Source organism: Drosophila subpulchrella, chromosome 3L, assembly GCF_014743375.2.
Source record: "Drosophila subpulchrella strain 33 F10 #4 breed RU33 chromosome 3L, RU_Dsub_v1.1 Primary Assembly, whole genome shotgun sequence".
NCBI classification, from domain to species: Eukaryota; Metazoa; Arthropoda; class Insecta; order Diptera; family Drosophilidae; genus Drosophila; species Drosophila subpulchrella.
This window is the reverse complement of record NC_050612.1, coordinates 9,795,311-9,821,190: the sequence shown is the minus strand read 5'-3', so window position 1 is coordinate 9,821,190 and position 25,880 is coordinate 9,795,311. Positions and strand designations below refer to the sequence as shown.

At 38.4% G+C, this 25,880-nt stretch overlaps 1 protein-coding gene across 3 annotated transcripts in view; it reads right to left on the bottom strand.

The window, feature by feature from the left end:
• The window catches only part of LOC119553017 (capon-like protein), a 50,902-nt gene that overhangs the window by 18,932 nt on the left and 6,090 nt on the right, over positions 1-25,880 (bottom strand). For all 3 annotated transcript variants that reach the window (XM_037863068.1, XM_037863065.1, XM_037863066.1), the window contains exon 2: positions 23,692-24,286. In XM_037863068.1, coding sequence (XP_037718996.1) covers positions 23,692-23,793 — 102 coding nt within the window. In that variant the 5' untranslated portion in view covers positions 23,794-24,286. The remainder of the gene's footprint in view (positions 1-23,691; positions 24,287-25,880) is intronic.

Here is a 25,880-nt window from a genome sequence, read left to right as displayed (position 1 = left end):
TTGGAGATTCTGTTTTGATTATGAGTTTTATAAAACAACTCACGTTTTTTCTCCCACTTTCTGGTCCGTTTTTCCCTTCGATTAATTGCGAGCATTGAAATCGATTTTCCCCACTTCGAGTTCTATTTTCATGCATTTGTTTATTTATACTTGATCGGACGGGCGAAAGACAAGTGAAAAGTCAAAAGCTGGCCACGTTTGTTCGACTTCACCGTGTGACGTCAGTGGACGCCCAAGGTGTTCCTGGTAATATATAACCTGCCATTTGTCCCGGCAGAAAAGCAATTAAGCTTCGTTTAAAGTCATCCTTTAAATCCCGACTAAGATCATCAAGTAATAAAATGTTGAATTAAAAGATTCAAAGGGGGTGCAACCAGGAAAAATGAGATGGATTTCAAATGGGTTGTGGACCACGTTTAGCCCACGGCCAACGACAAACAGATTAGAACAGCTTAGTTGACCGGCAAAAAAATATACGAAAAATGAATAAAAGAAAGCCCCTTGGCGGAGCATAAAAAATCAGAAAAAGGATTTGGTTTTTGGCTCGCCTTTCAGCCTTTCGCCAGCGTTTCGGCCACGGCTAATGGCGCTTCGGGCCGGGCCGGCTTTCATGTTCAGCCCCTCATTGCCCCTTTTGCTCTTTTGGATTTGCCTTTCAACAATGCGAAACATTCGTTTGCACAGCGTTTTTTTCCCCAAGCAACGGCGTTGAAAACATAATTTTTCTCGGTTTATTTACAAAAAAAATAAAAATACACTTGTGTGTACACATGACCCCTGACCCTGCAGGCGCATAAATGCCGCAAGTTTTTGTCGCAATGCTGTCGGGTATTACAATTTGTATTTTTCCTTGTTTTTATGTTGGTCCACTAAAGGGTTTGAACAATAGAACTTAAGAAGCAAAGCATTATACTTTAAATTAATTCAAAAGGTAACTTTTATTTTGGACTTGCACACAGATTTTCAGAGATCAAAGGATAAGAATTATATTATTATTTTCGAATTATTTACCCATTACAATAAAATACTAAAAGTAAATGTACCTTACACTTTACACTACATTAACCCTTTTTATAAAGCCTACTTTCAGGCTGCCAATGCCATTAAAAGCTTTTGAAACACCCACAAGTAACACCTCGCCATAGTGAGAATTTTTAATTTTATGAAACTTCACTATTCACTTACTCATTTGCAACATTTGCAATACACATGTTTAAAAATAAAATAAATAAACATTGCATAGTTTTCAGGGCACATAAAACAATCGGGAAATGAAAAGAGGAAAAGTATGGTAAAGCTTTTTCTACCCCTCCCATCTTGTTGGCCACTAATTCAACATGTGTAAGAAATTTAAAAAATTTATTGGGAAAATGGAAAGAAAAATGTAAAGCTAAATGAAATGTGGAAGACACAACGAAAATAGATCAAGTCGTATAGCATTTATAAGCAGTAAACTGACGCTGTTTATTGAAACATTTAATTGGCCACTTTGAAAACTCTTCAATGGAAATTCGTTTTAAAATTGTTGATTGAAAATTTGATGTTTTCATTTGTTTATCGATGCGGGATGGCTAGAATAAATGAGTGTGTGCATAGGAATTTTTCTGATGAATGTTAGTCATTTTGAGTTCAAGTTGAAAAACATAAAATACCATACTTCCTCCAAGATTTTTTGAACTTAAAGTTTTTGTGATCAATATTTAAGTTATTAGTTTATATAAACTAAACTAATTTTAACCAACTCTTGAGATCTTGATTGTACTGTAGTTGCCTAAAACAAATGATGTTCAGATAAGCCACTTTTACTGCCTGAGAACGTAATACAGTCTTAAAGAAAAGCTAGCTGAAAACATTTAAAGAAGACACTCAACAGGCCAAAGTTAAACGTAAAACTGCAGAAACGAGGGGAGGAGGGGAGGAGGGCGGCCCTAAGAATTTTCGCTAATAATGTTAATTCCATTGCCACCCCCTCCACTTTCTCCACCTTCTCCACCCACCACCCACCAGCCACTTGAGCCAACTCCCACGAAACCACCGCAGATAATCAGCATCTCTGGCCTGTTCTGCACTTCCTTTTGCTTTTGTTTTGCTTTCATCTCGGGTTTTAGTTTTGTGCTGTCTTGGCCATCCTGTGTTCCTTCCTTCCTTTCTGGCTGTTGCGCAACTCGACTTCCTTTGGGTTTTCCCCACCCCAAAACAACCACCCAACCAGCCACCCATCAGCCCTCTTTTCAGGCCATTTCATTAGCATCATCCAGCCAGGAGCCAACTTAATGAGATGGCGGTCCAAAACTTTCAGCTGTCTTTCTGGTCTCTGTGTTATGCATAACTTTGGGCATTTGGCTTGTGCTTAATTTAAAACAATTATTTGACGAGCTGTAAGTGGCCAAGACCGCAGGCCAACTTGGCTCAAACCGAATCAAAGGTTGACCCAACCTGCAAAATAAGCAAGGCGAAACGTAAAGTTTGGCTTGAAGAGTTTTTCACCATCATCATCATCTCCAAATTGCAGTTGGCCAAAATGCAAATCGTTTGGCCAATAGCACGCCCATCCCTATTATATCTCAACTATGATAATTTGCTGGCCGTTAAGCGGGGCGAAATGCGCAGCTCGAATGCAAACTGCAAACAAATGAGTTTGTCTGGTCGAATAAATCATGTCGTGGGATTTGGGGTTAGAAGTGCCCCTTCTGCCCCCCCAAAAGTCCCTCCTTATCGAGTTTAGCTACTCTAAAGCAAAGTGCAAAGTCAGGCTGCCCAAGTGGCGTGAAGTGAAATGCTTTCTTTTAGCCAACACTCGCGGCAACAAGTTAAGTGCAAGTTAAATCAACATCTGAATTTCCACCGTGCTGGAAAACAGAAAAAAGAAGAAGCAGCTCAGAAGGTGCAAATGAAATGAGCGAAAGGGTGCACTGCAAAAAACTAGATATACTAAAATGCATTCTAACACAGAGAAAACTACCAAAAGTTTTAGGTGCAAGAACAGGGCTGAAACGTTTTAAAAAGTAAAATGTTTTATACACTCTTTTTTACTTATGCTATCTAAAATGCTTTATTTTACTTTTTAAAATATTTTGACCCTATATTGACACCTAATAATAATTTTCTCTGTGTATTTTAAAAGAGCATTAAATTCACTATTAAAGTCAGTTCTGGCAAACAAAAATGGACAGAATAATAAATAATAAATAAAATGGAAAAAAGAGAAACAATCATTTATTTGACAAAAAACAGAATAAATAAACAGATCTGGAAATTGTGAGTTAAACATAGTTTTTAAAAATAGATAGAATTAAATAATAAAACATCTTCTCTGAAAAAGGCCTTATTACTGTTTATTTGCGCTTAATATCTTCTATTGGGTACAAACCAATTTATTATCATACAAGTCTTCTTAATTTTCCAGTGTATACTCTTTATAAGATAGAAAACAGGGCATTTTAAAATTTTTAGTCTTACAGAGTTTTTCTAATTAGATGTAAATTAAAAATTAAAGATCTTTCCTAAAAAATATTCGATATTGGAGACTTGGGGTACAAGCTTGTTTATTATCATAAAAGTATTTCTTAATTTTTTCCAGTGCATACTGTTTCTACACTTTATTCTCTCCTTGTGGCCATAAGCCTGCAAGCATGTGTGTGTGTGTCTAGCCCCCAGATGGTTAAATAAAAAACCAAAGACTTGCTTTCTTCTGCATTTGCATAAGCCGGGAATCGCCTCTTTGATTGGCCCCTGCCAAAGTCTGTGATTGGATATGCAGGCATTACTCACCTAATCCATCAATGCCTAACTCAGGTAATAGTCAGTTTCCGGTGAAAAACACGCATAGAAATTATGCCTTGTGCTTTATGCACTTCACACTCCGAAAGCCATAAAACTCTAAGCTAATAATAAACGATGCGAAAGAAAAATGTTGAACCAAAGAAACACTGGAAAAGCGATAAACTATTATCTGTGGGGAGATAATAATAAAGAAAAGAGGGGGACAGTTGCATTCTTTGTTTGTTCTTTGTTACGACTTTCGCCTCACTTCATTAACTCCCCTCGCTCAATTGTGGAGTGTCAAGTTTTATTGGCCCCATAGTTCAGTTCAGTTCAGTTCGGTTCGGTTCATATCGGGGACCTACGGGAAAGTAAAACTTTCTGCTGTCCAGCGTTGACCCATATATACATATATTGCTGTATCCAACAGATATTTCGGTTCTCTTTAAACAAAGCGAGTCGAAACGAAATGCATTATGCAAATGCGGCTGCCACACCACAGCGGGCAAGAAATGCATCATGATGCGAGTATTTATATTATGATGAGGCAACCATGTCGGGAGCTATCTATCTGAAATATGTGTGTGTTGTGGGTAAGTGAAATGTTTTGTTCGAGCATAGGGGAATACAAGGGAATACACACAATGGACATGCCTTGTTCTCCACATGTAATTGCAAATCAAATGAGCCGAGATTAGACAAGCGTATCGTGTGGAGATACGAAACATCTTCATCTTTTGATTTATATGTATGTGCTCTAGCTGCGGCTTAGCTCAGCTGGAATAACATCTCCTCCGAAGTTTGGCCCCCATAACTCTTCCCAAAGTTTTCAAAAGGAAGTGCGGGAACCTCAGTGGCGGCAAAGTTCCCGAGTCAAAGGTAAAATCAATAAACAAGTTACCGTTTGGGCAGTGGGTTCTGGGTGTAGCTACCCAAGTTACCAACAACCCTCGAAACTGGCCATAAACAATTGTGAGTGCGAGTTCTGGGGGGCGACAAAGCGTATACAAGTGGAACAATAATAACAAAGCAGAAAATCAATTGGAAGTACTTAAGCAAACAATGGACCAAAGTAATGAAAGAACAGGCTAACGGCCAAAAAAAGAGGAAAACAATAAAGGCCTCTTCCACAGCCCACTTGCTTTCATTGAGTAATAAGTGCCCCGATTTAGCACAAGAAGATTACTTTGAGATCAGCCTTGGGTGAAGCTTGAACAACAACGGTAATTACCATTGTGAAAAATATAAATATTAATAACAACACTTAGATGTAATTCGATATTTTAATAGAAAAGCTTTCATGTTAGATTTAAAAAACATTTTTCCAACAGATATTTTATATATTTTTATTCTTCAAATTAACTAAAGTTCTAGTGAAACAAACCTGTGTGCTTAAATAACTAATGATTAATCCATCTTGTATTATATCAAATTAAAATGTGTTTCAACAAATGAAATATTAAAGTAAAATTAAGTCAGAAGCCTGTTTAACTTAAAGTAGGACAAATTTATGTTTTTAAAAAGCTAGTAATTTACATCTCCAAAGTGAAAGTTGTATTTTATAACGTTTATACTTTTTTCACCAAACAAGAAATTAAACTAAATTTATTAATAAACCAGTTATAAAACTTTACATATCTGCAAACAAAGAGTGTTTAATTTTTACTAATATTATATGATTAGTAAATAATTTTTCATCAAATTAAAGGTAAACCCAAAGCTAAATAATAAACCAGTTATAATAGTTTACATTTCAGCAAACAAAAAGAGTTTAATTTTTAAGGGATTACCAAAGTGTTCGAGCATGAGCTCTACGAGGCAAAAATAAAGCCAAAGCGCAAACAGAAATTAAAACAAGGGAGAACGCTATAGTCGAGTACCTCGACTATCAGATACCCGTTACTCAGCGACCAAAGGGAAATGGAGATATGCAAGCAGCAAAGCGAGATTTAAATGCGCCACCTACCGGCGGAAGACAGATTTAAGCGTTGTGTGCGTTAGGGTAGGCGTGACAAATTCATTATTCAATAGAATAAGTTAGCCGCGCACTTTGCTCTCTCTGAGCGCCGGCAGTGCTTTTCTCTTTGCCGCTAAGTTCGGCCGGCAACTATTTACATACACACACATACACGCGTAAAAACATTTCGCATTGTCTGGCTCTGACGTCATAGCTTTTTTTCTTGGGAGGTTTGTGGGCGTTAGAGTGGGCGTAGAAAATTTTTTTTGGGTCAATCGATAGGTATGGACAAGACTAATACATTTCAGTTAAAATTTTCTATCTAACATCAAAACTGTAGGAGCCACAGTTTTGGGCGGTTTGTGGGCGTTAGAGTGGGCGTGGCAGTCTACTGAAACAAACTTGCGCTGCGTAAGAAGCTCAGGAATCTGAACGCCAAATCTCAATAGCCTAGCTCTCATAGTTTCCGAGATCTCAGCGTTCATCCGGACAGACGGACAGACGGACAGACGGACATGGCTAGATCGACTCGGCTAGTGATCCTGATCAAGAATATATATACTTTATGGGGTCGGAAACGCTTCCTTCTGCCTGTTACATACTTTCCGACGAATCTAGTATACCCTTTTACTCTACGAGTAACGGGTATAATAAATAAATTGCGTGCCCCACACTCACACGCAAACGCAAACGCGAAATATGCGAAAAGCACGGGGCGTATGAGTAATGCGTCACAGCAACTAAACGAGCGGAAGCGTTTAATTAGCAGCTTTAATAATTCAATCAGCGTTATGTGTTCCCCCACCCCACCTTTTTTAATCCCCCCTTTGGTGCGTGAGTGCTGACCACTAATTTTTATACATCAATTTAACCATGTTATTATTATTTCTCGCCTCTTATTTGGCCGGTGTAAATTTCACAAGCAAGTGCTAAACAGACTTAAATGCTTGGCGCCATCAATTATTCCCATCTCAATTTCTAGGGATTTACTTTCTGGCTGGTCACACACTTTATTGAACGACCTTATTACTGGGTGGATGTGGGTGGTTGGTGACTTGCGGCAGCCTTTGAAATGAATCGTGTGGCTTTCTGGGGGTGGCTTTTTGGCCATTTGGGGAGCAGTGGAGCTCTTACTAAGCCAGTGGTTTCTGTTTTGCCACCTGCTGGGTTGCCAGGGCTCGGGGTTAATGAACTTCCCCTTAATTAGGTTAACGGTTAGCGGTTAGCTCGACCAAAAATACTACTTACAAAATGCAAATTAGTCAGTACATTATTGGTTTTATGCTGCTCACACCGCACACCGCACACCCAGTGAAATCTCCTTGGTCCTGTTGGCAATTTTAAAGCGTCAGCTTGGCAATACACGTCGCACGTATAAGGCAAAAATTGCATCGCAATAAATTTGCAATGACCACGGCAAATGGTCAGCAGCCGGAGGAAAGCCAGAGGAAAGCCGGAGGAAAGCCGGAGGAAAGGCGCCGAGAGTGTTTGACGCGACTGCTTAATGAAAAAGCAGCCAGGGCAGCCAGCAAAAACTGGCAAAGGCAAGGCAGGCCTGGTCAATTGCCATTGATGTCCGAGAACAGACAAACATATAGCTAGATGGAGAGCTACACTGAGCGAAGAAACGTTTAAATGAAACAGGATGTCATGAAATTTCATATAATGCTAATTATATAAAGCTCTCTTTATAGTTCTGAGAATCAATTCAGAGCTCACTCTCGTAAAGCTGCAGCTACCAAATTTTTTCTCGATATGCTAACTTTAGTAGAACTAATTTCCAATTAGGAAAACAAATAACTTATGAAAAGAATACTTTTTTGTGACAATAAAAAATTCTTCGCTTTGATGCGAATATTATCTTAGGCCAACAACTTTTTAAAAGAAACTGGAAATCTTAAAATACCATATATTGCTATATATTTAAAGCTCTCTTTATAATTTTAAGCATCAATACAGAGCTCAAACTTGCAACTATGCTCAATTTAGATAAGGTTTTGATTTTGAACTAATTGTTTTTTAAACGAATAATTTTTTAGGAAACAATTTTTATGGAAAAATAAATAATTCTCCACTTGGAAAACAAATACTATGTAAAAGAAATCCAAAAAATATTTAAAGACTATATTCTTTTTTATATTTTAAAAATTTTTTATTATGCAATTGTTATGACTTTTTAATTTCAATTTAAATATGAATTATATTTTATATACTTTAGAAAATATTTTTTAAAGAACAGTATAGTAACAGGAACCACCGAATAATTCTTCTGTTAATCTAAATGTTGCTTCTTAGACTTTTTCTCTGTGTCCGCAAATAGGAAAGACAGACAGCCAGAAATAGCTAGACGAAGTCGCAGTTGGAGGCTGTGTAAAAAGCATCAAAGCCAGCGCCAAATGTTGGCCTAAGCCAGCGACATGGCCATGTCCAATGTGCGTGCATCTTGGCTTTTTCTACCTGCAACGCCGCTGACTGACTTTTGCCCACTCCGCCCCACAGCGGGGCCATTCAATCCATGTCCAAATCGACGCTGCAGCTGAGCTTTGATTTGATGGCCGTGTGTCCCGTGTTCGCTTTCTGTTTCGCCTCCATCTCCATTTCTGCCACCATTTCCATTTCCATCGAGCATTTCACTTTGTGTCGCTTGCGAACGAGGGAAATCCAGAAACGTGGCCTCCGTCTCCGTGTCTGGAAATCGGTGGATCAGCCTAAATGACTGCATCCGCCGTGTGAGTGAAGAATCTGCTATGAAGTAATTTCATGCCATTTCAGATAGCCTAAGCGAAGTGGACCGCAATTATAATCAATTCTAGACGGGATTACACAGCACGAAAAAGGGGAACCGCCCATGTCTTAAACAAGAAAATGTATAAGGTTCATTTAAAATTTACTATATTAAATAATATTATATAAATTTGAAAATAAATGAAAATAAATATTTCAATAACATATCATTTCAAATTAATAGAATTTTAATTTGCTTTAGAAATATTTTTCTATATCAAGTAAAGATCTTTTTCTGCCCTAATATATAAACATAATGTTATTTGAAATTGATAATTGATATTTGAAATCATTCTTTACTCTATGCACTATTTTAATTAAATATTATTTGCAATTGACATGGCTTCAATTTATTTTAGGAATATTTTTAGACATGTTTTTATGATTTTTCACCAGTGCAATTCTGGATTCAAGTGTAAAACTAATTTCAGCAACGATGCCGAAATGATAGCAAACACACAGCTCCGATTCCGATCCAGTTTCGTTATTGTTCCGAGTCAGAAGCGTCAATTGCCCAACTAGAACAATAGCATCTGTGGTGCATCGGGCACAGAAGCTCTCTCGTGCAGTCGCCTTTCCCATTAGCAGAGCAAATATAATTACTAACTGGGCTAACTGGGGCAACAAAAATGCATGGAAATGCCAGGAAAAACCCGGAAAAGCCAAGCCCGGGCCAGCTTGAGCTCTTGGAAGGCTGTGTGGAGCGCATAAATGCATGTTAAAGTCAATTTATGCAGGCCAGACAATGCGGCTTAGAGATCCTCATGGCATCCACTTTTGTGCCAGGTACAGATTGCACACAAACACGTCGGCTAACATGGCTAACACACACACACACACAACAGCACATTCCCAAGGGGCCCAGGACACGTGCTTGTTAGCGTAATATGAACACCCCAGATTTGCCCGTTTGAATATGTTAAGTGGCCGCCGGGATGACAGTGCGTATGAGCGATATATGCATTCCAACAGCTCACAAAGGCATGCAATTTGCCATATCCCATACCCATGGCTCAAACCTAGCAATTAATTTCGGCTTTATTCCCCTGCTGCTGCTGCTGCTGCTGCAACAAAAGAAAGTCGGCTTAGCGAACCCAAAAATCTATGACAAATGGCCCGAACATATATCCACTCCCAAAGACAGAAGTTGCAAGACGAATGTGCAGCTTTTTCTCAAATTTGACAGCTGCCGACATGTGAAGGCAAGTCTACGGGGCAATGTTCAATTTTCCATCAAACTTTGGGTGTGAAATGGTTCGAAGAAAAGCGTTTTTCAGCGGGAAAGTTTCGGAAAAAATTTGTTGTTTCCAACTAAAAATTTTCCACTTCAATTGTCACCAGCCAAGACTTTAATTTACCTAACACAAAAATGTAGACAAAAATCAATATGCCTAACACGTGGCCGCCGGCGGAAATGTTTCAGGTCGTAAAAGAAATATTAAAATGGGTAATATTTTATTTTTTTTTTGGGGACAATGCCTAATGACACGCAACATGGGAGCTATGAGCAGAGGGCAGGAAAAAGGGTGTGGTCGCAAAAGAACTGGAAAACATTGGGCAAAGCTAGGTGAAAAGCCAAAAAGAAAATGTAGCCGCGATATCTGCCTCCCTGTAGCGATCTGTTAATGATACTTTCCCGGTGAAAATCGCAAGAAAAATGGCAAAGAAACGTAACGAACTCGAAACGAGGACACGCACATTATATAGCAATTTGTGAGCTCTGGAAAAATACAACAAAAAATACAAAAAACAAAGTAAACTTCGCCCGACTTTCGCGACTGAAAGGCAAAAAGTTTAAAAGCAATTTGGATTTGGGAATGGGGGGCCAGTTTTTAGCCACCTCACGCAACTTGAATTCCCCCATAAGGACATTGCAACAATTGTTTTTAGCCAGTTGTTCGTGAGAAAAGCCAATGTCAAGGTGTACGGAACAATTTTCTATTAATACCTGTCGACGAGCTATTTATTTTCGATTTAGTTTCCGAATGCTGGCATTGTGCATTCGATTGCCTGCTGTTGATTGTTTACTACTCATTAATAATTTATAAGACATACCTCGACGGAATGCCATGATTCACAAACCGAATAGCTGAAAACTTTTGACGCTGCACCAAAGTTCCTTTGCTAATTCGATTGTTCTGTAACATGAGCTAAATTGTTTGAGAGCTCGTCTCGAATGCGCCAGCACTTTGTGCCATTTTTAAATTAATTTTTGCACCCAACCTACGAAAGAGCATTTTTAGTCCTTTGCCAGCCAGCAGCAGCTATTTCAAAATGTCTGTCCATTTCTTTTTTAATTGACAAAATTGATTAAAATGTTGCTTAACATTTTGCACCAAACTGACATTTATCTTAATTGCTGGGAAAATGTCGTTTGGAAAATAGAAAAAGCCCGAAATGAAGACCAAAACCAATGAAAAGGGACACAGATCCGAGAGATGGAGCTCTTAATTAGATAATGGTTGTCAGGACAGTTTGCAAATTCAATTTGCTGGAGACAAAAGGAAACCAAAGGGATGTCAACAGGATAGGGTAGCTTTTATATTAAAAAAAAAGGTACTGCAGTGTAGAATTTATTCCGCTTAAGTGCGAAATTTGAATACTTTTCATTTGCCTTTTTAGCAATTTAATATCCCATTTGTTACACCGAATTTCTCGTTCATTCTGATGAACTAGCCCACCCGGAATACGTAATATCTTTCGCAACATTTTCATGGCACCATTGTCCATGGATTTAGTGGCCAAAGCTTTATTTTTAACAGCGAATATTGAAAGATTTTTGTGGCATTGCCAGAAAATATGATTTAGCTCTTTATTTATTTATGTGCCTCGGCTGCCATTGAGCGACTGCTGACACGCCATCCCCGCCCATTCGATATGAAGGTGTCATTTGTTTATCATGTTATTCGGCTCGGCTGTTCATATTTCTCTTAAATATTTCATTTTGCGGCACATTAAAGCGTATTTAAGAATTTATGAGCTGGGCGGGCCGGGCAATATGGGGCAACTACTTCCGCTGGATGTCGAGCATGTGGCAGACAAATGTTGTTCCACTCGACCAATAGTCTTTGGACCCCTTTGGCTCTGCACTGCATTGCACTTGACACGTTTTCAAGGAGCATTCCTAAGGACTTTGGACACTTTCCAAGGAGAAATGGAAAAATCGTTGCGGAAAATCCTGAGAGATTGCCGAGTGTGACTGGCGTTTTTATAGGCTGCAGTTGAATTATCGACACATTTCCTATTTCACTTTCTGCCATCTCCTTTGGAGATGGTGCCTGGCCTCTATTGACTTTTCCATCGCCTGAACCGCACACTCATTTAACTAATCAAAAGTAATTTTAATCAAAGGAAAACCCTCGCCGCAGGCCAAGGCACAGATAGCGGCAGGCAGACGGAGCGAAAGCAATTAAAGCCACGTGCAAAGTTTGCCAAAGGTTCCCCGGAAAACTTCTTCTAGGCTCCAAGGTGGGCGACTTCAAGAAGGATTGCTGCTCGATTTTTTCCCCATTTTCCGTATTTGTCTTGCCAAAGATCAGAGGGAAAAGTCCTGGCCTTTGCGAAAGTGGCCCGGGGACCTGGATTGGCAATCCTGGGGATTGCTGAATGGTGCGGGGATGTTGGGTTAAGCAAACTTAATTAATAAGGAAAGACGCAGCTGAAAGGCAGCTGATTGAAGGCAGGCACTGGGAGAAAAAGTGGTTGCTAAATTAGAATCTATTTCTGTACAACCACAAGTCAACATTAATTTATTTTTAATAAAATGTTAAATATTTAAAAATTTATTATGTAACATTTTAGAATCCTTTTTTTACACAGAAAATATTTTTTTTTATGATTACTCCTGTCTTTTAAATAATAAAACATATTTTGTGGTGTAACATTTTCTGAACATTTTTATTTTTACACTCACATTCAACACATTTTTATATGACTTACCATTTTAGGATTTTATAGTCAGTACAATAGAACTTTAAAGAGGGCTTTAAATGAAGAATTTTATAAAATACCTATTCACAGTGAAGTAAATTCTTGTTGGTGTGTTAGATTCCTGTGTCCTGTGTGCAATGAATCGAAACTCATTAAAAACTTTCGCTGTGGTTTCATAAAAGGCAGCAGCTGCCACGCCTCCCCATCGCCTCCTCATTGTCTTCTATTAATATGTCAAGGCCTGGGCAAAAACGCACACATTGTGCCGACAAATAAATTTGAATAATTAAAAGGCCCACAGAGAAAAACACACGCAAGGAGGTGTGTTAAGGAGGCTGAAATAGATGCGGAGCAGCTGTCCTTTTATTTTTGGTAAATGCCAGAACAAGCTGTGGCCCACTCAGAGTATTTAGAAAGGGGGAGAAGAAAGGAGAAAGCCAGTGGAACAGACAAATAAAACAGAGATAATCGGGCTGGCAAAGTGCACCACCCACGCAGAAAATACAATAGAATAGACCAAAGCGACAGCTTGACAAACTAATAACAAAAGGCAAGCCGACTGACAAACGCACTCGACTGGCCAAGGGTAAAAAGAGCTGGCCTGGCCAAGATCCCAGCTGCCAGATACCCAAAGATACCCCGCAGAAGACCCAGGGGCCGGGAAGAGTACTCCCTATCCCCAGGGCTTTCGGTTAGCTCATTAAAAATGAGAGCCACTGTTTTCCGTATGCCAACAAGTGCCAAAGTCACAATTTTAATTTACCCTAGACAAGAATGGCGGGAATCCTCCTCAAATGTTTGTCATGGTCAGGAGTGAGTTGTAGTTGTAGTCCTTGCTCTCTGTTTGCATAATCCTCCGCTCAAGTACCCTCATCCATCCATCCCAAAAACAGCTCAGCAACTCCTTGTCGGGCACACCCACATTACCAGCCAATTATGAGGCGGCTTACGGCCTCAAAAAGTTCACCAACTTTAAGCGACAGCTGAGAAAATGTATTTTAATTAAAATTCAAAGAAAAAATCCAGGGACAAGTTCTGGCAAAACGCAAATTTAATTGAGCGAGCCGAGGACAAGGCAGGATACATTTTCTTCACGCCTTATAAACTCGTAAATAAGCAGATTCCGATGTGGTTCTCATACCCATTAAGGAATGTAACCAGAAGCCCAAGAGATTCTTAAAGATTAAAAAAGATTTCTGCATACATGCATATTTTAAAGTGTTTTAGGTTTATTTTACTTACGTTAGGTAACAAATAATTTATTGGTTTCTTTCTTGGGATCTCTTAAAGATTTCTTTTTTACAGAGCTTATTTTCTGGTACAAATTCTAAATAATCAAAAGCAACCAAACACACTTCACATTTCCTTAATATTTTATTTATAGTAAAACAAGTTTTGACATTCCTATATATTTATGAAGTCACCACTAGTTACAAAAAATCAATACTTCTCATAATTTAGTTTCTTTAATATTGATAGCCCCACGAAGTTCCTGATTTCTCTTTGTCTTAACTGGCAATACTATTTAAAAGTCTATAAGAAAAAAGCCAAGCAGCAGAAATCTTTTAAAGTATTTTGCGGGAAATAATTTTCGATGAGAATGCAAATGAATTGGTGGCTAATTGAAAAAGCTTTCAGCACGCGCGCCCCGTCCGCCGAAAAGGTCAAAAGAGCGCAAAGGCGAAGAAAACACAAACATTGCGTATACGCGGTGTGGGTCGCACGCCTTTTCCTATTTGCAACAATTAGGCGCCAATCGCGGGTAATTATTAATTTAGCTTGGCTTTCAATTAAGCAATTTGGCGCCACATCCCCGCACTAAAAACGTTGATTGTTCCACAAGTTGATTTCTGGGCAAAGGGGATGACGAACAAACCCTGATGTTTTACGGTTAGGGAAAACTTGGCGGAACAAAAGGCGGAAGGCGCTATGAAAATTGGTCCATTTATGGTACCGTGTGTGTGCAATTTCTTACATTTTACGATTGGCAGGCGGCAAGAGCCAAAAATGCCAAAGTGCTGAACCCCCACCATTCCGCCAAAAACTTTTATGCTAATTTCCACCCACCGAAGCGGGGAGGCTGGAAAATGGGTGGAACTGAATCCCCAGCATCAAGTGGAAAACTTTCACAGTATCCAACGTCGACACAGTGTCGAAGAAATGTTTGTTTAGAATTTGGCAGAGCGTTATTTATGGCCCAATAACTTTTAACTTCACATGCGGCCCCTCTTGGCTGGGAAATGCAAATTAGTTGCCATTTGGCCAAGACTCACGTAGAGACGAGCGAGCGCGCACAATGGGGTCAAATAAATTTAATTGAAAAGCCAGGCGACCAGGTAAAAACTCCAGGCCAACCTCCTCCAAGAATGTCAATCGAATCGATCGACCACAGGCAGCAGACTTGCCAGTCAAAGTGCTTAATTAATGCCTAAATAATTGACAGCAGCCGGTATTTTCATTAATGTGAAAACCCCTCCTTCAGCTTTTCTCATTTCCCTCTTTATTGTCTGAAATGTCCACTCTGAAGGTTAAGTTCACCCCCACGCAGTTAGTCAAACATTTTCTCAGCTGTCTTTTTGATCATTTTCTAGGGCACACAATTAATCTCTCAACAGTGCTGCAAACATATCTGTTAGAACATCTTTTTGTATACCAAAAGATATTTTTGTTATATTTATAAAATATTTTTTAAATAAACACAAAAGCAGTTCGTTGAAACAATTACCTAAAAAAAAGTATTTTAAAAGCGTGTTTTTTGGTGAGAAATTAATGTTACAAAAATGGTTTTGTAAATATTTACAGATGTGAATAAAATAATTGTATTGTGGGAAAAAATGTGGATGTACTATAAAAAGACTAAAAATACTATGTTTTGGATCATTTTTAGTTTCTGTTCTACCTTTTCTCACATAATAAACTCTATAATTTTTAGGATAGGTTGGGAATCTTTGTTGATTAAACACTACCAGCAGTTAACAGAAGTCCCTTCTTGACATAACTTGATTTAAAAGCCATTTTTTTAACCAAAACTCAGTAGTACTTCCCCAAAGCTAATTATTGGCCATAAAGTTGATTTAAGCAGTTGACTGGCTTGCCACAAAAAAGCCATTCAGCTGTGCCCTTCAGCCGTTCTCTTTGAGTCCGCAATCCTCAATCGCTGCGCTGCATCTCTGCCCCATGTCGCCAGTCTCTTTGTGTGTCTTTGGCGGCAATGTCAAAGGTCGCTGTGAATGGTGGCACATAATTGCACTTGACAGCAAAACGACAGCAGCAGCAGTAGCAGTATCTGCACCCAGTAGCCGTCGACAGTCACCGAGATAAGGAAAAGTCAAAGCCCAGGGAAAACTGTGAAAGATCGCATAGCGAAATGAATTCAATTGCAGTTTTTCCGATGGCTGCAGCTCTCGTTGCTTGCCACTGATTAGACTGGGGAGAAGAGCTCTCCAGCTCCCGGCGCTTTTGATGCAGCGGCACAGATAATTTTCCATCTTTTTTACCCCGAGAATGAATGAAACGTGAGCGGCGGCAGTTAACGAGACTCTGGTGGAACCCTTTTTCGATTTGCTTTTGCTCGAATGGGAAAATTGGCAGAAAATGATCAGCGATCGCTTGTCATTACCAAAAATAACAAAATACGGGAGGGAAAGATAACGAAGAGTTTCTCGACTATAAAACCCCCTGTTTTCAGAAAATAAAGTGCGTTGTTATACGTAAACATATTTTATTTTCTAGATTGTTACCAATACTTAAATGTATAGACATAGTCTAATGGACATAGCCAAATGGCTAACCGTTAGATTTTATATGTGCTCTCTTGAACGGACAAATTAAAAAAGGCTCCACGTACACAAATATAACATTATCTAATTTGATGTAAGTTGAAGCAATGGCATAGACATTAACAAATTCTTAAAATATATGTTCGTGCTATATACTGTGTTTATGCGATGCCGAATTCACGCTTTCATTTCGCGATTTCAGCCGATTCGTGTGTGCATAAACGCCATTTCGTGAATTCGGCAACACACGAAAGTTGACTATGAATTCAACCTCAAAGCGTGAATTGGTGACAATTAAACTCCGGTAACTCTATATAATTATCGGAGTTGCCACATCGATATAAATACATAAAAACACCTTACATTTAACAAATTATTTGTTCATTTAGTGCCAATGGAAACTAGTTTTCATCTTTTATTTTGACGGTAAAAAGATGTTATACTGGCTTGCACATACTTTATCTTTAATACTAGCAAGTTTATTTCATGCGAATCGAGAAAAAATAATCGGTTTAATAATCGCTAACACCTTTTTCCACCGGTCCGGCACCTCTGTCAGCTGAGATTGATAGAATGCATGAATTCGGCGGTGTTGCATAAACAGGAGCAAATTTTATTTCACGCTTTTAAGAAATCATGAAACCCTTAGCATAAACATAGTAATAGACCTTTTAACTTTAAATGTTCTCTCTTGAACGGACAAATTAACGGACAACTGGATACCACGTGCAAGATAGTATATACTGTATTTAAATGGATGTCAACTTGGTTATAGTCTTTAATTTTATACTTAGAAAATCGATTATTCAGCCTACCCAATATATCCATCTTTTGTAAGGGTAGCGGATGTCAAAATATTGAACCCAAACTGCATTCGATTGTGCTGCTTCATTTGCTTTGTTTGGGCCAGGGCCAAGCCCAGTTGGCCAGCGAACAGCTGTCATCGGCCTGGGAAAGGGTTTGTAGTCAGCGGTCACTGGTGGTTATGGGCCTGGTTTAGAAAACGCTAGCAAAGAGCGTGCCACAGCAGCTGGCGTTGCAACTTCCGCAATTGAGCGCTTCGCTAGGCACCCACAATAACAACAGTCAGTATGCTGACCAGGCCAAAAGTTTGCACATTTGCGTGTGCTACCAATTTTGGCCAAAAACAGGGATGGCTGTCTAGTTTGTTTCGCGGGAAGTGGGTGAGAAAGCAATATTTTCTCCAGCGTTTTCGAGAGCCTGCGCGGCTGCCTCCCTGACTCATTCATTGGCAGTCATTGGAACCCGTTTGCTCCAGGTGCACTGTGCCAGGTGTAATTGCGAAATGTGAGCCAATTTGCAACAGAAAATTGTGTAATAGATAATAAATGAGCTGGTGCGGAGTGGAGCATGTGCCGCATTCATGGCCCAGTGATCAGCGATTGAATGAATCATCATTCAATGAGCTGGCAAGCTAACACCCTATATTAGATAAGCCCAACCAAAGTCCAAGTAATGGCCACTTAATCCTTGACGACCAGCATTAATGTGGCACTTGACACACATTAAACGCGAATACAGCCGAGAATTATGGCCCAAAGAAGCTCAAGTAGGTGGCCACTAATGTCCCTATCTACTGCTGAGCTAAGCCAAAGTGGAATAACCTAACCAAGAACGGTTATGGAGGGATAAAAACAAGAAAAATCGATTAGCCCAGCCAAGCAATCAGCCAGAAATGAGCGGAATGAATCTGTAATAATCGAACCGAATTGAAAGAGGAATTGGGTGAAGAAGAAAAAAAGTGAGGTACTCCGCACTCCAGTGAATTCAAATGAATCCCCCAGTCTATCGTAGCCACCAAATGGAAACCATTTCCGTTCTCTCACACACTCACATCGTAGAATATCCCTTTAGAGGGGACCGGAATCAAGCCATAAAAGCATTTAGCCGATAATTTGCCCTGAATATGATAACCTCCAAAAGCCATTCGGTGGGATTCGCCCACCGCCAAAAGAAAATTACATTTTCCCCATTGGCCTTTATATTATTTTCGTAATACTTTTAAGTAACTGCAAAATATTGAATTTTTTTTATTGGATTTCAGCCGCAGAGCGATGATGGGCAAAAGAAGAGATGCCATTAAATATTTATTGAACTTTATACCGTATGCATAAAGTCCAATATCAATGGCGACGGCTTGTTTGTTTGCATTATGCCCAATGTTATAGCCGGCAAATGCAGTTTTCGCAACCACAAGAATAATCAAAAATTTTTAAATGGAATGAGGGGATACAGGTCCCAACGATGCCATAGCATGTCCCACAGATGAGCTGCGAATTGAGCAAAAGTGTTGGCCATAAAATTCGGGCGGCGGTGAGGCGTGTTAATTATCCCATGTAAACCCAAATAACACACACGCGAGGATCTTTTCGTTGGCAATGGAAAATCCAGCTAAAACAAATGTTTATCAAGATATTAACGTGCAAATTGAACTTTACACAAAAGGTTAAGGCGAACACGAAACTGAAACGGAAATAGAATAAAAGTAAAAGAAAATCTGGAGAAAAGAACTCTTTAGGAAAGCACATAAAAGGACTCTCGAGTTTTATTTGCATTTTATGACTCATTTTTCACGCCTTTTTCTGGAGGGCCTGCTGCTGTCAGTTGCGGCTGATAAAAGCCAGGACCAAGAACCAAGGACCCAAGTTGAGTTGCAGGCCGCATAATCCTTTTCGGGACGTCCCTTTTGTCGTTGCCAATAATTTAAATATATATATATATTTGTTTCGGAAAATGCTTTTGAAATGCTTCCAGCCTCAAAACGGAAATGCCAGATAATTGAAATTGATATATGATGAGGCCAGAACCGAAGTTGTCCTCTTTTTGGTACTTCTAAAACAAAACAAGGTCTGCCTTTGCAGATAAACAAAGAGCCTGGAACAGCGGGATGTACATACACCGAAAAAAAAAACAGTCAAGGAAAAGCAACTACTGTTACATTCATTCTTCTCTATTGAGTATCGACTTGTCGTCATTAAGATGAGTATTAATTTAATAAATATCAAAGTACTGAGATTGGCTTAAAAATCATTCAGAAATTCAAATGCTACAATCTTTAATATAGAAAATAAAACGTTAAGTATAGACCTTGTCTGGAATCTTTACTTTAATTTCCTTACTCTCCTTAAATCTTAACTTTCCTCATCTTTTTTTTTGAGTGTTCTGCATAGATGTGGGCAGGGCGGCTATATTGCGTATACGCCTGAACAGCATTCATAATTTTGCGTACACACGGAAAATGGGTAAACACAACAGAGAAGCAGCAAAGCAGAGTGGAAAACCGAGGAAAACTGAGGAAAATCCAAGGCACACACACACTTTCGCAGCACGTGGACCACAGGCATGTGTGTGTGGCCGTCTCCGTTTTATTTGTTTTTTAATATTTTTACGTGCCCCCGTAATTTTCTTTTCTTTCGATTTATTTTTCGCCTCAATATTCTTTCGGTTGTGTGGAAAATTGGAACATATGCGCCTCACCTTCGCCTTAATTAATATTATTTTGTAAATAATAATTAATTTTACCTCGAGCGTAGAAATTTTCATTCCAAAAATAAATACAAATTTTCCAAGCAAGATAAAAATGATTTTATAGCAATTTTTTTCTGAGAGACCAGCGAACGAACTGGTAATTAACATGATTTCTATATAGACCGGAAATGGGTTTTATTTTCTGGAATGAAAATATACTCCTTTCTGGTTATTTTAAGCGGAAATGTCTGTTGGGCAGGCAGCACCCACTAAATAAATAAACTTTCGCCCCAAAATTTGAAAAAAAAATCGACTGGATTTGATCCAAACCATCAGCGGCAATCCACTTGACTCAAATAATTGATGAACCAAAGGGCAATAAATTCCCCATACGCAAGTCGGAAGTTGTTAAGCCCAAATAAATCCACTTGAATCGGATGCAATGGCATAAATATTTGATAGAGCGGCGTGTATCCTGAATAGCAAAATTGGCGAAATCTCGGGGCGAAAAACCAGTGTTAAGCATACGCCGTGTTGCCAGGCAAACAAAAATCAAATATAAAGGTAGGCACACGGAAGTGCGAAGAAAATATTTTTCGGCGCCAGGCGTTTTGCGTGAGCAAGTAATTTATACACCTTTTGAAAGATTTATGGGCCATGGCTTTGGGGCCCCGTCAATTCGCGAAATCAAAGCGTGAAATTCAATTAATCTAAGCAGTAAAGCCCTGCCAGTATCTGGAATTAAATGTGCTTCAGGACACTCTCGTTTGCTCTGCTGCACTCCTGGTGATTCATAACTCGCATAATTCCCACTCTGGACAATCTGACAGATGAATCAGATGAAGTTTATTCGCTGCTGACACAGCAGAAAAAGTGAGGATATTTTTATTGGGAAAACGCAGTGGGCTGGGCTTCGTTGTTCATCTTATTTGGGTTAGCCATCGAATGTATATGGCACATCGGTACGCTAACGGTACGGCTATTCACCGTTCTCGTCTCTTTGGCCAAAAGCCTGCGACTCGCCAAAAGCCAAAACAAACAAATAAACAAACAAACAAACAAAAAAACGACTGAAGCTGCAGCTGAAGCAAAAGCACAAACAAAGCGAGAACTGCAAAAGCATAACAAAGTGCAAAACTTTTTTTTCACTTGTTTTGTTTTGCTTATGGAAAATGCAAATAATAGTAAACTTGCTGGCGGGGAGGGTGGAAGTTGGGCGGGGGGTAACTAAGAGCACGTGCATGAAAACGCCAAGGAAAAACTTCACCACACAGGAAAAATATTCAAATGTTGTCACTCTAGTTGAATTTTGTGCCAATTTTTGTGCATTTCGTATAAATTTAAATTTGTATCTGAATATTTTAGTTTGCTATCTTCATGAGAAACAGAAAATAGAAGTTATGTACATATATTAACTTATTTAAACAAGCCAAATCACAAGTCAAATTTTAAATATTAATCTAAATAATTTAGATACTTTTATGACAATTTTAAGAGCGCTCTTATAAAATTAAAATAAAAACATAAATGCATTGTTTTTATTTTCACTTGCTTACTTATTTTTAAAAAATATTTTTAGTTAACAAATTTAGAATTGTTTAAGCTCTTTTCACCAGTATTAAAAATTAACAGCAGCTTATATTTTGTAAATTTCATTTTTTACAAACCTATTTTTAAGCAAAGCAAGAAAACAAGTAAGGAATACTTAAGATACATTTTCTGATCACTAACATAATTTAACTGCAATTTATTTGTTGTACATTTTTTGATTTGTTTTTACAAATTCTTTTAAAAGGAAACAAGTATGGATTCCTAAGGATTGGTTTTCTGGCCATACAAATTGCAGCGTACTTTTAAATTTCATTAATTTTTAGTGTTGTAAGGAAAAGGTTTTCAAAACAAAGGCTAGGCAATTAATCAAAAATCTAGTTTTCTTCCGTGTAAAACTTCAACGATTGTCAAAGCAGAAATGTTCGTTGTTTTTTTCGCTCACTCCACAATTCGACATAGAAAATTGACTGCATTTAATTGGCATTGCAACTGCCACAGGCCGATGCAACTGCAACTCCAAGTGCAATGCCTTGCCACAGAAAACAAAATTATGCAAAATGCTAGAGAGACTGTGAGTCGAAACAATGTTGCCTGGGATACGTGAGAATGATGCGGCTAATGTTCGAATGATTTGCATACAAAGTTGGGCAGGCCGAGGGACAAAGTCAATGGCCAGGAAAAGGCAGTCATGAACTTGCCACAACGGCCCACATGATTGGAATATTCCATGGGCCATATACCATGCACAGGCCTTTTCCCTTTGGACCAGGCTCATCAATCTTGCAGGCAAAATTAATTGAAATTTTGGTCAACCGCATGTAACTGATCGAATCAAAATCAAAATCAAAAGAACAATAACAGCAACAAAAACAAAAACAGTAGCAAACAGCAGGGCAGACAAACAATTTCCAAACATTGAACAGAAATAATAAACAAAAGCAGAAAGCAAAACATTGGAGGCAAATACAGCGGCAGGGAAAAAACGCATATAAAACTAAACAAATGCTCAAAATGCGATGCTGAATAATGGAGCTCGATACCCGGGCAATCGCACAGAAATGGAAATTTTGTTTACAATTTTTACTCCCCTAAAGGGAAAATATGTGTATATCAGCATATAAAACAAAAACAACCAGCCCCGGGTAATTGTGACAGTTGACTAACTCTTTCTGTTAGCGTGGAAAACTCTTTATTTGCCGTTTCCGTCAACCGCAGCAGCAATGAAAATAAATTAAACCCATGACCCCAGAGCAGCTGCAGAATTGGCCAAACACATTTAATTGCATTTACAAATTGTTTAGAACAGTTTATTCGCTCAAGTACACCAAATATAATATTGAAAATGCGAAATGATTGAAGTGCTGTTTGAGCAGAAACAATGACAAACACAATTTCAGGGCTTAAATATCCAATGAATATTATCTATCTTCACAAATTCGGATGACTAATGCAGCGGAGATTCCAGTTTACACATCAAGTATTTCACATCGGAATGTAAACAATTCGGCAGAAGAATGTTCCACACAAACAGATATAACTTATAAAGAAAGTGAAATATTTAAACTTTTGTATCCTCTAACAAACAAATATACTTATGAGAAAGCAAACCTTTAAAACTTAACTATTTAATTATTGGTTTAAAGTGAACACTTTTTTTGTTATCAATGATACTTCATTTAATTTAAGAGCGACCAATTAAACTTGGAGTTAATTAGCAGGCCACAAAATAAAAATAAATGAAAATGATTGCCATATAGGTTTTTACAAACTATTTTCGTTAATTACAATTAAATATCTCAATTAGAGATGAATGTCTATCAACTTTCACCAATAATTTTAAATTTGATTCGACATACAAACATACAAAATTTGGTTCGATAAAAAACGATGTGAGACCTTTTAAAACGATATAAAAGTAATTATTATTTTTTAAAAAAGGTATATTTAAAAGAAAAACGTAAGCTATTTGAAAAATATTTTCAACTGATTAAGTTAAATGGTAATATGATACATTTTTACACGATCTTTAACCAGTTATACATTTTATATTGATGTATTTGCAGGAAAAACTCAGCTATTCCTTAAATATTTTCAACAATTTGTATAAAACCCCAATCAAAGAAAAAAAAGTGTTTTTCCCTTTGTAAAACATGTTTTAAAGGTCATTGGCCTTGTTTACATTTCCGTAGAACAGCTGAGGATAATTGCGGAATCAATATTTAAAAGAAAATTGGCGTGTTTACCAAGCCTGCCAGTGGTTCCCATAAGATTAAACCATTGAAATATTTTATTGCTAATTTATTGGAACACAAAAACACAATTAATGGAGATGGATCTCTTAGGGAATGGAATGCTCGCAAGATGCCCAGAGAGATAAAAGACCCAAGAACTCCCCTGAAAATAAATAGAACATGGATATCTAAAGATTTAATGACTCACCTTGGCCTGAAAGGTGATGCCGTGGAAGAAGGCCTGCTCGGCGTGGAGCGGGACCCGCAGATCCTGGTCATCCTGGACCAGATCGTACGGCGTCGACGGCATTCTCAGATAGTTCAATAGCACCGATTCGGACCACTTGTAGTATCATGAAATGGTTTTCATCTTCCTAGTGCTACGCTTGTGCAGCTGATGGCGCAATTGCCATAAAACGCCACTTGGTCGACGCTTTTGATTTTGGCTTTGATTTTGATTTTGATTTTGGTTGGGATGATGGCCCTGTATCTGAATCTGTGTCGGCTGATTCAAATTCGAAGTCGGTTCCTGGCGCTGGCTGCTCCCGAGTTGGCTCATGCAAATTGTGGTGGGGCGACTAGCGCTCTGTGTGATTGATTTCCAATTGCCGTTGCTGTTGGCCAAAACCCCCCTCTCTTTGGCCCCTTTTGGCCACGTTGAGCTCTTGCTTAATCTCAATTTATGAGCTTGCGGTCGCTGGCAAATTGAATTGCGTCAGTTGGATTCTTTGGCCGTACTGCTCTTACGTTTTATTATGAAATCGGCCCATTCACTGCCAATTTGCGCTCTTTCTGCGGTGTATCTGCAAGTGGAAAGAAAACGAATCAGCCATTGAGAAAAAAAATAGTAGTTAATGCTGACAGAGTGGAAAGAGTAGAAAGTCATTACTTCAGCTCTCGAATCTGCGGGTTATATTCTGTAATCCATCGATCTGTCTATTAAAGTGAGTCATTAAGTCTATGGGTTTGAGTCAGCTTTGGATTCGCTGGAAAGCCGAATGCTAATCACGAGCTTTAATTGACTCACAGACTAGGCAAGCTCGTAGTGCGATGACACCGTTGCCAATCGAATTTTGAATTGGTTTTCGATTCGCATTGGAACTTGAACCCCAACGCCCACCGCCCAACGCCCACGTGTCGCGTTCGAGTTTTGAATTCGTAATTCAAATCGTTGTTTAGGAAGCGTCTGCACTTTAATTGAGCTGGATGGTTGAAATACAATATCGTTTATTTTCACTTGGTTATTGGTTATTGTCTCATGAAGACAAAACAAAAAGGCAGCCACAGTGCGCACTCGAAGTAGGAAACGCTCTTCTATTAGGAACATCTTTTCAAAAATTGAAAATATTTATTTAAAATATAGTAAGTTAATTATGATGACAATAATTCAGATCATTTAATGGGAACAAGTCGTAAAAATCCACTTAATAAAATCCACATATTGAGTACTGACTGTCCAAAGACGCAGACAAACTTTAAGCTCATTTACTATTTTGCCATTCTTGTCTCTTTTTTCGTCTCTCTACTTTGATTTAATAATTCACAAAGAGTCTGCAAATTCATTGAGATCGACTTAAGAATCAAATATGTATAAATAAAAGATGACTTTTGCATAATTTTTGCCAGTTTGCCACTCTCTTTATTAAAGTTTTACGTCAGTTCTTATTCTTTTATTCTTTTTATAATTATTCAGAATAGTCTGTACTTTCTTTGGGTTGCGGTTTCAATATATTTTTCACTCGACTTAAACATTTTTGATTTGAAAAATGAATGGTCAAACTACTTGCAAACTTAAACGTTTTTAAAACAAATTTAAACATAAATTTTCATTTAACAAAAGCTGCTCAGCATTTAACTCTTTGGCTCTTTTCTGTTTCTCTACTTATGCTCATCCAAATGATATTAAAATTCGTTCCATAAATTTGCTTTGCATTGACCCCATAAATTTTGCACAGATTCAAATTTGCTGTGTTGTTGCTTAAGGCTGATATAGAAAATAAATGTCAGAATGTGCATAAATATTTATATTTAAGGACAATAAATAAACGTGGGAAAACAATGTGTTATCTACAAAGTGATTGTTGATTGTTAAATAAGGCTATTATTTTGTTTTATTGGAATTTAATAAAGCTCAACTTTTCCTTTTCGATATTCAATATTGTGGATTTTCTCATGCTCTGCTTGAGCTGCTTAACAAGTTGATGGGGCCCGAAACAAAAGTTTGAACTTAACGTCAACAGCTGGTTAGCATCCCCGTCTCTTTCTCGCTGTTGCTAGCCATCTCTTTCGTTCGCTGTCTTTCGCTCTTTGTGCCGTCTTTGTCTTTTGGAGCCTCCGAGTTGGCGGAGTCATTTGAAAGCCGGGCCAGAGGGTCACGGACGTTTACGCGTGTAAATG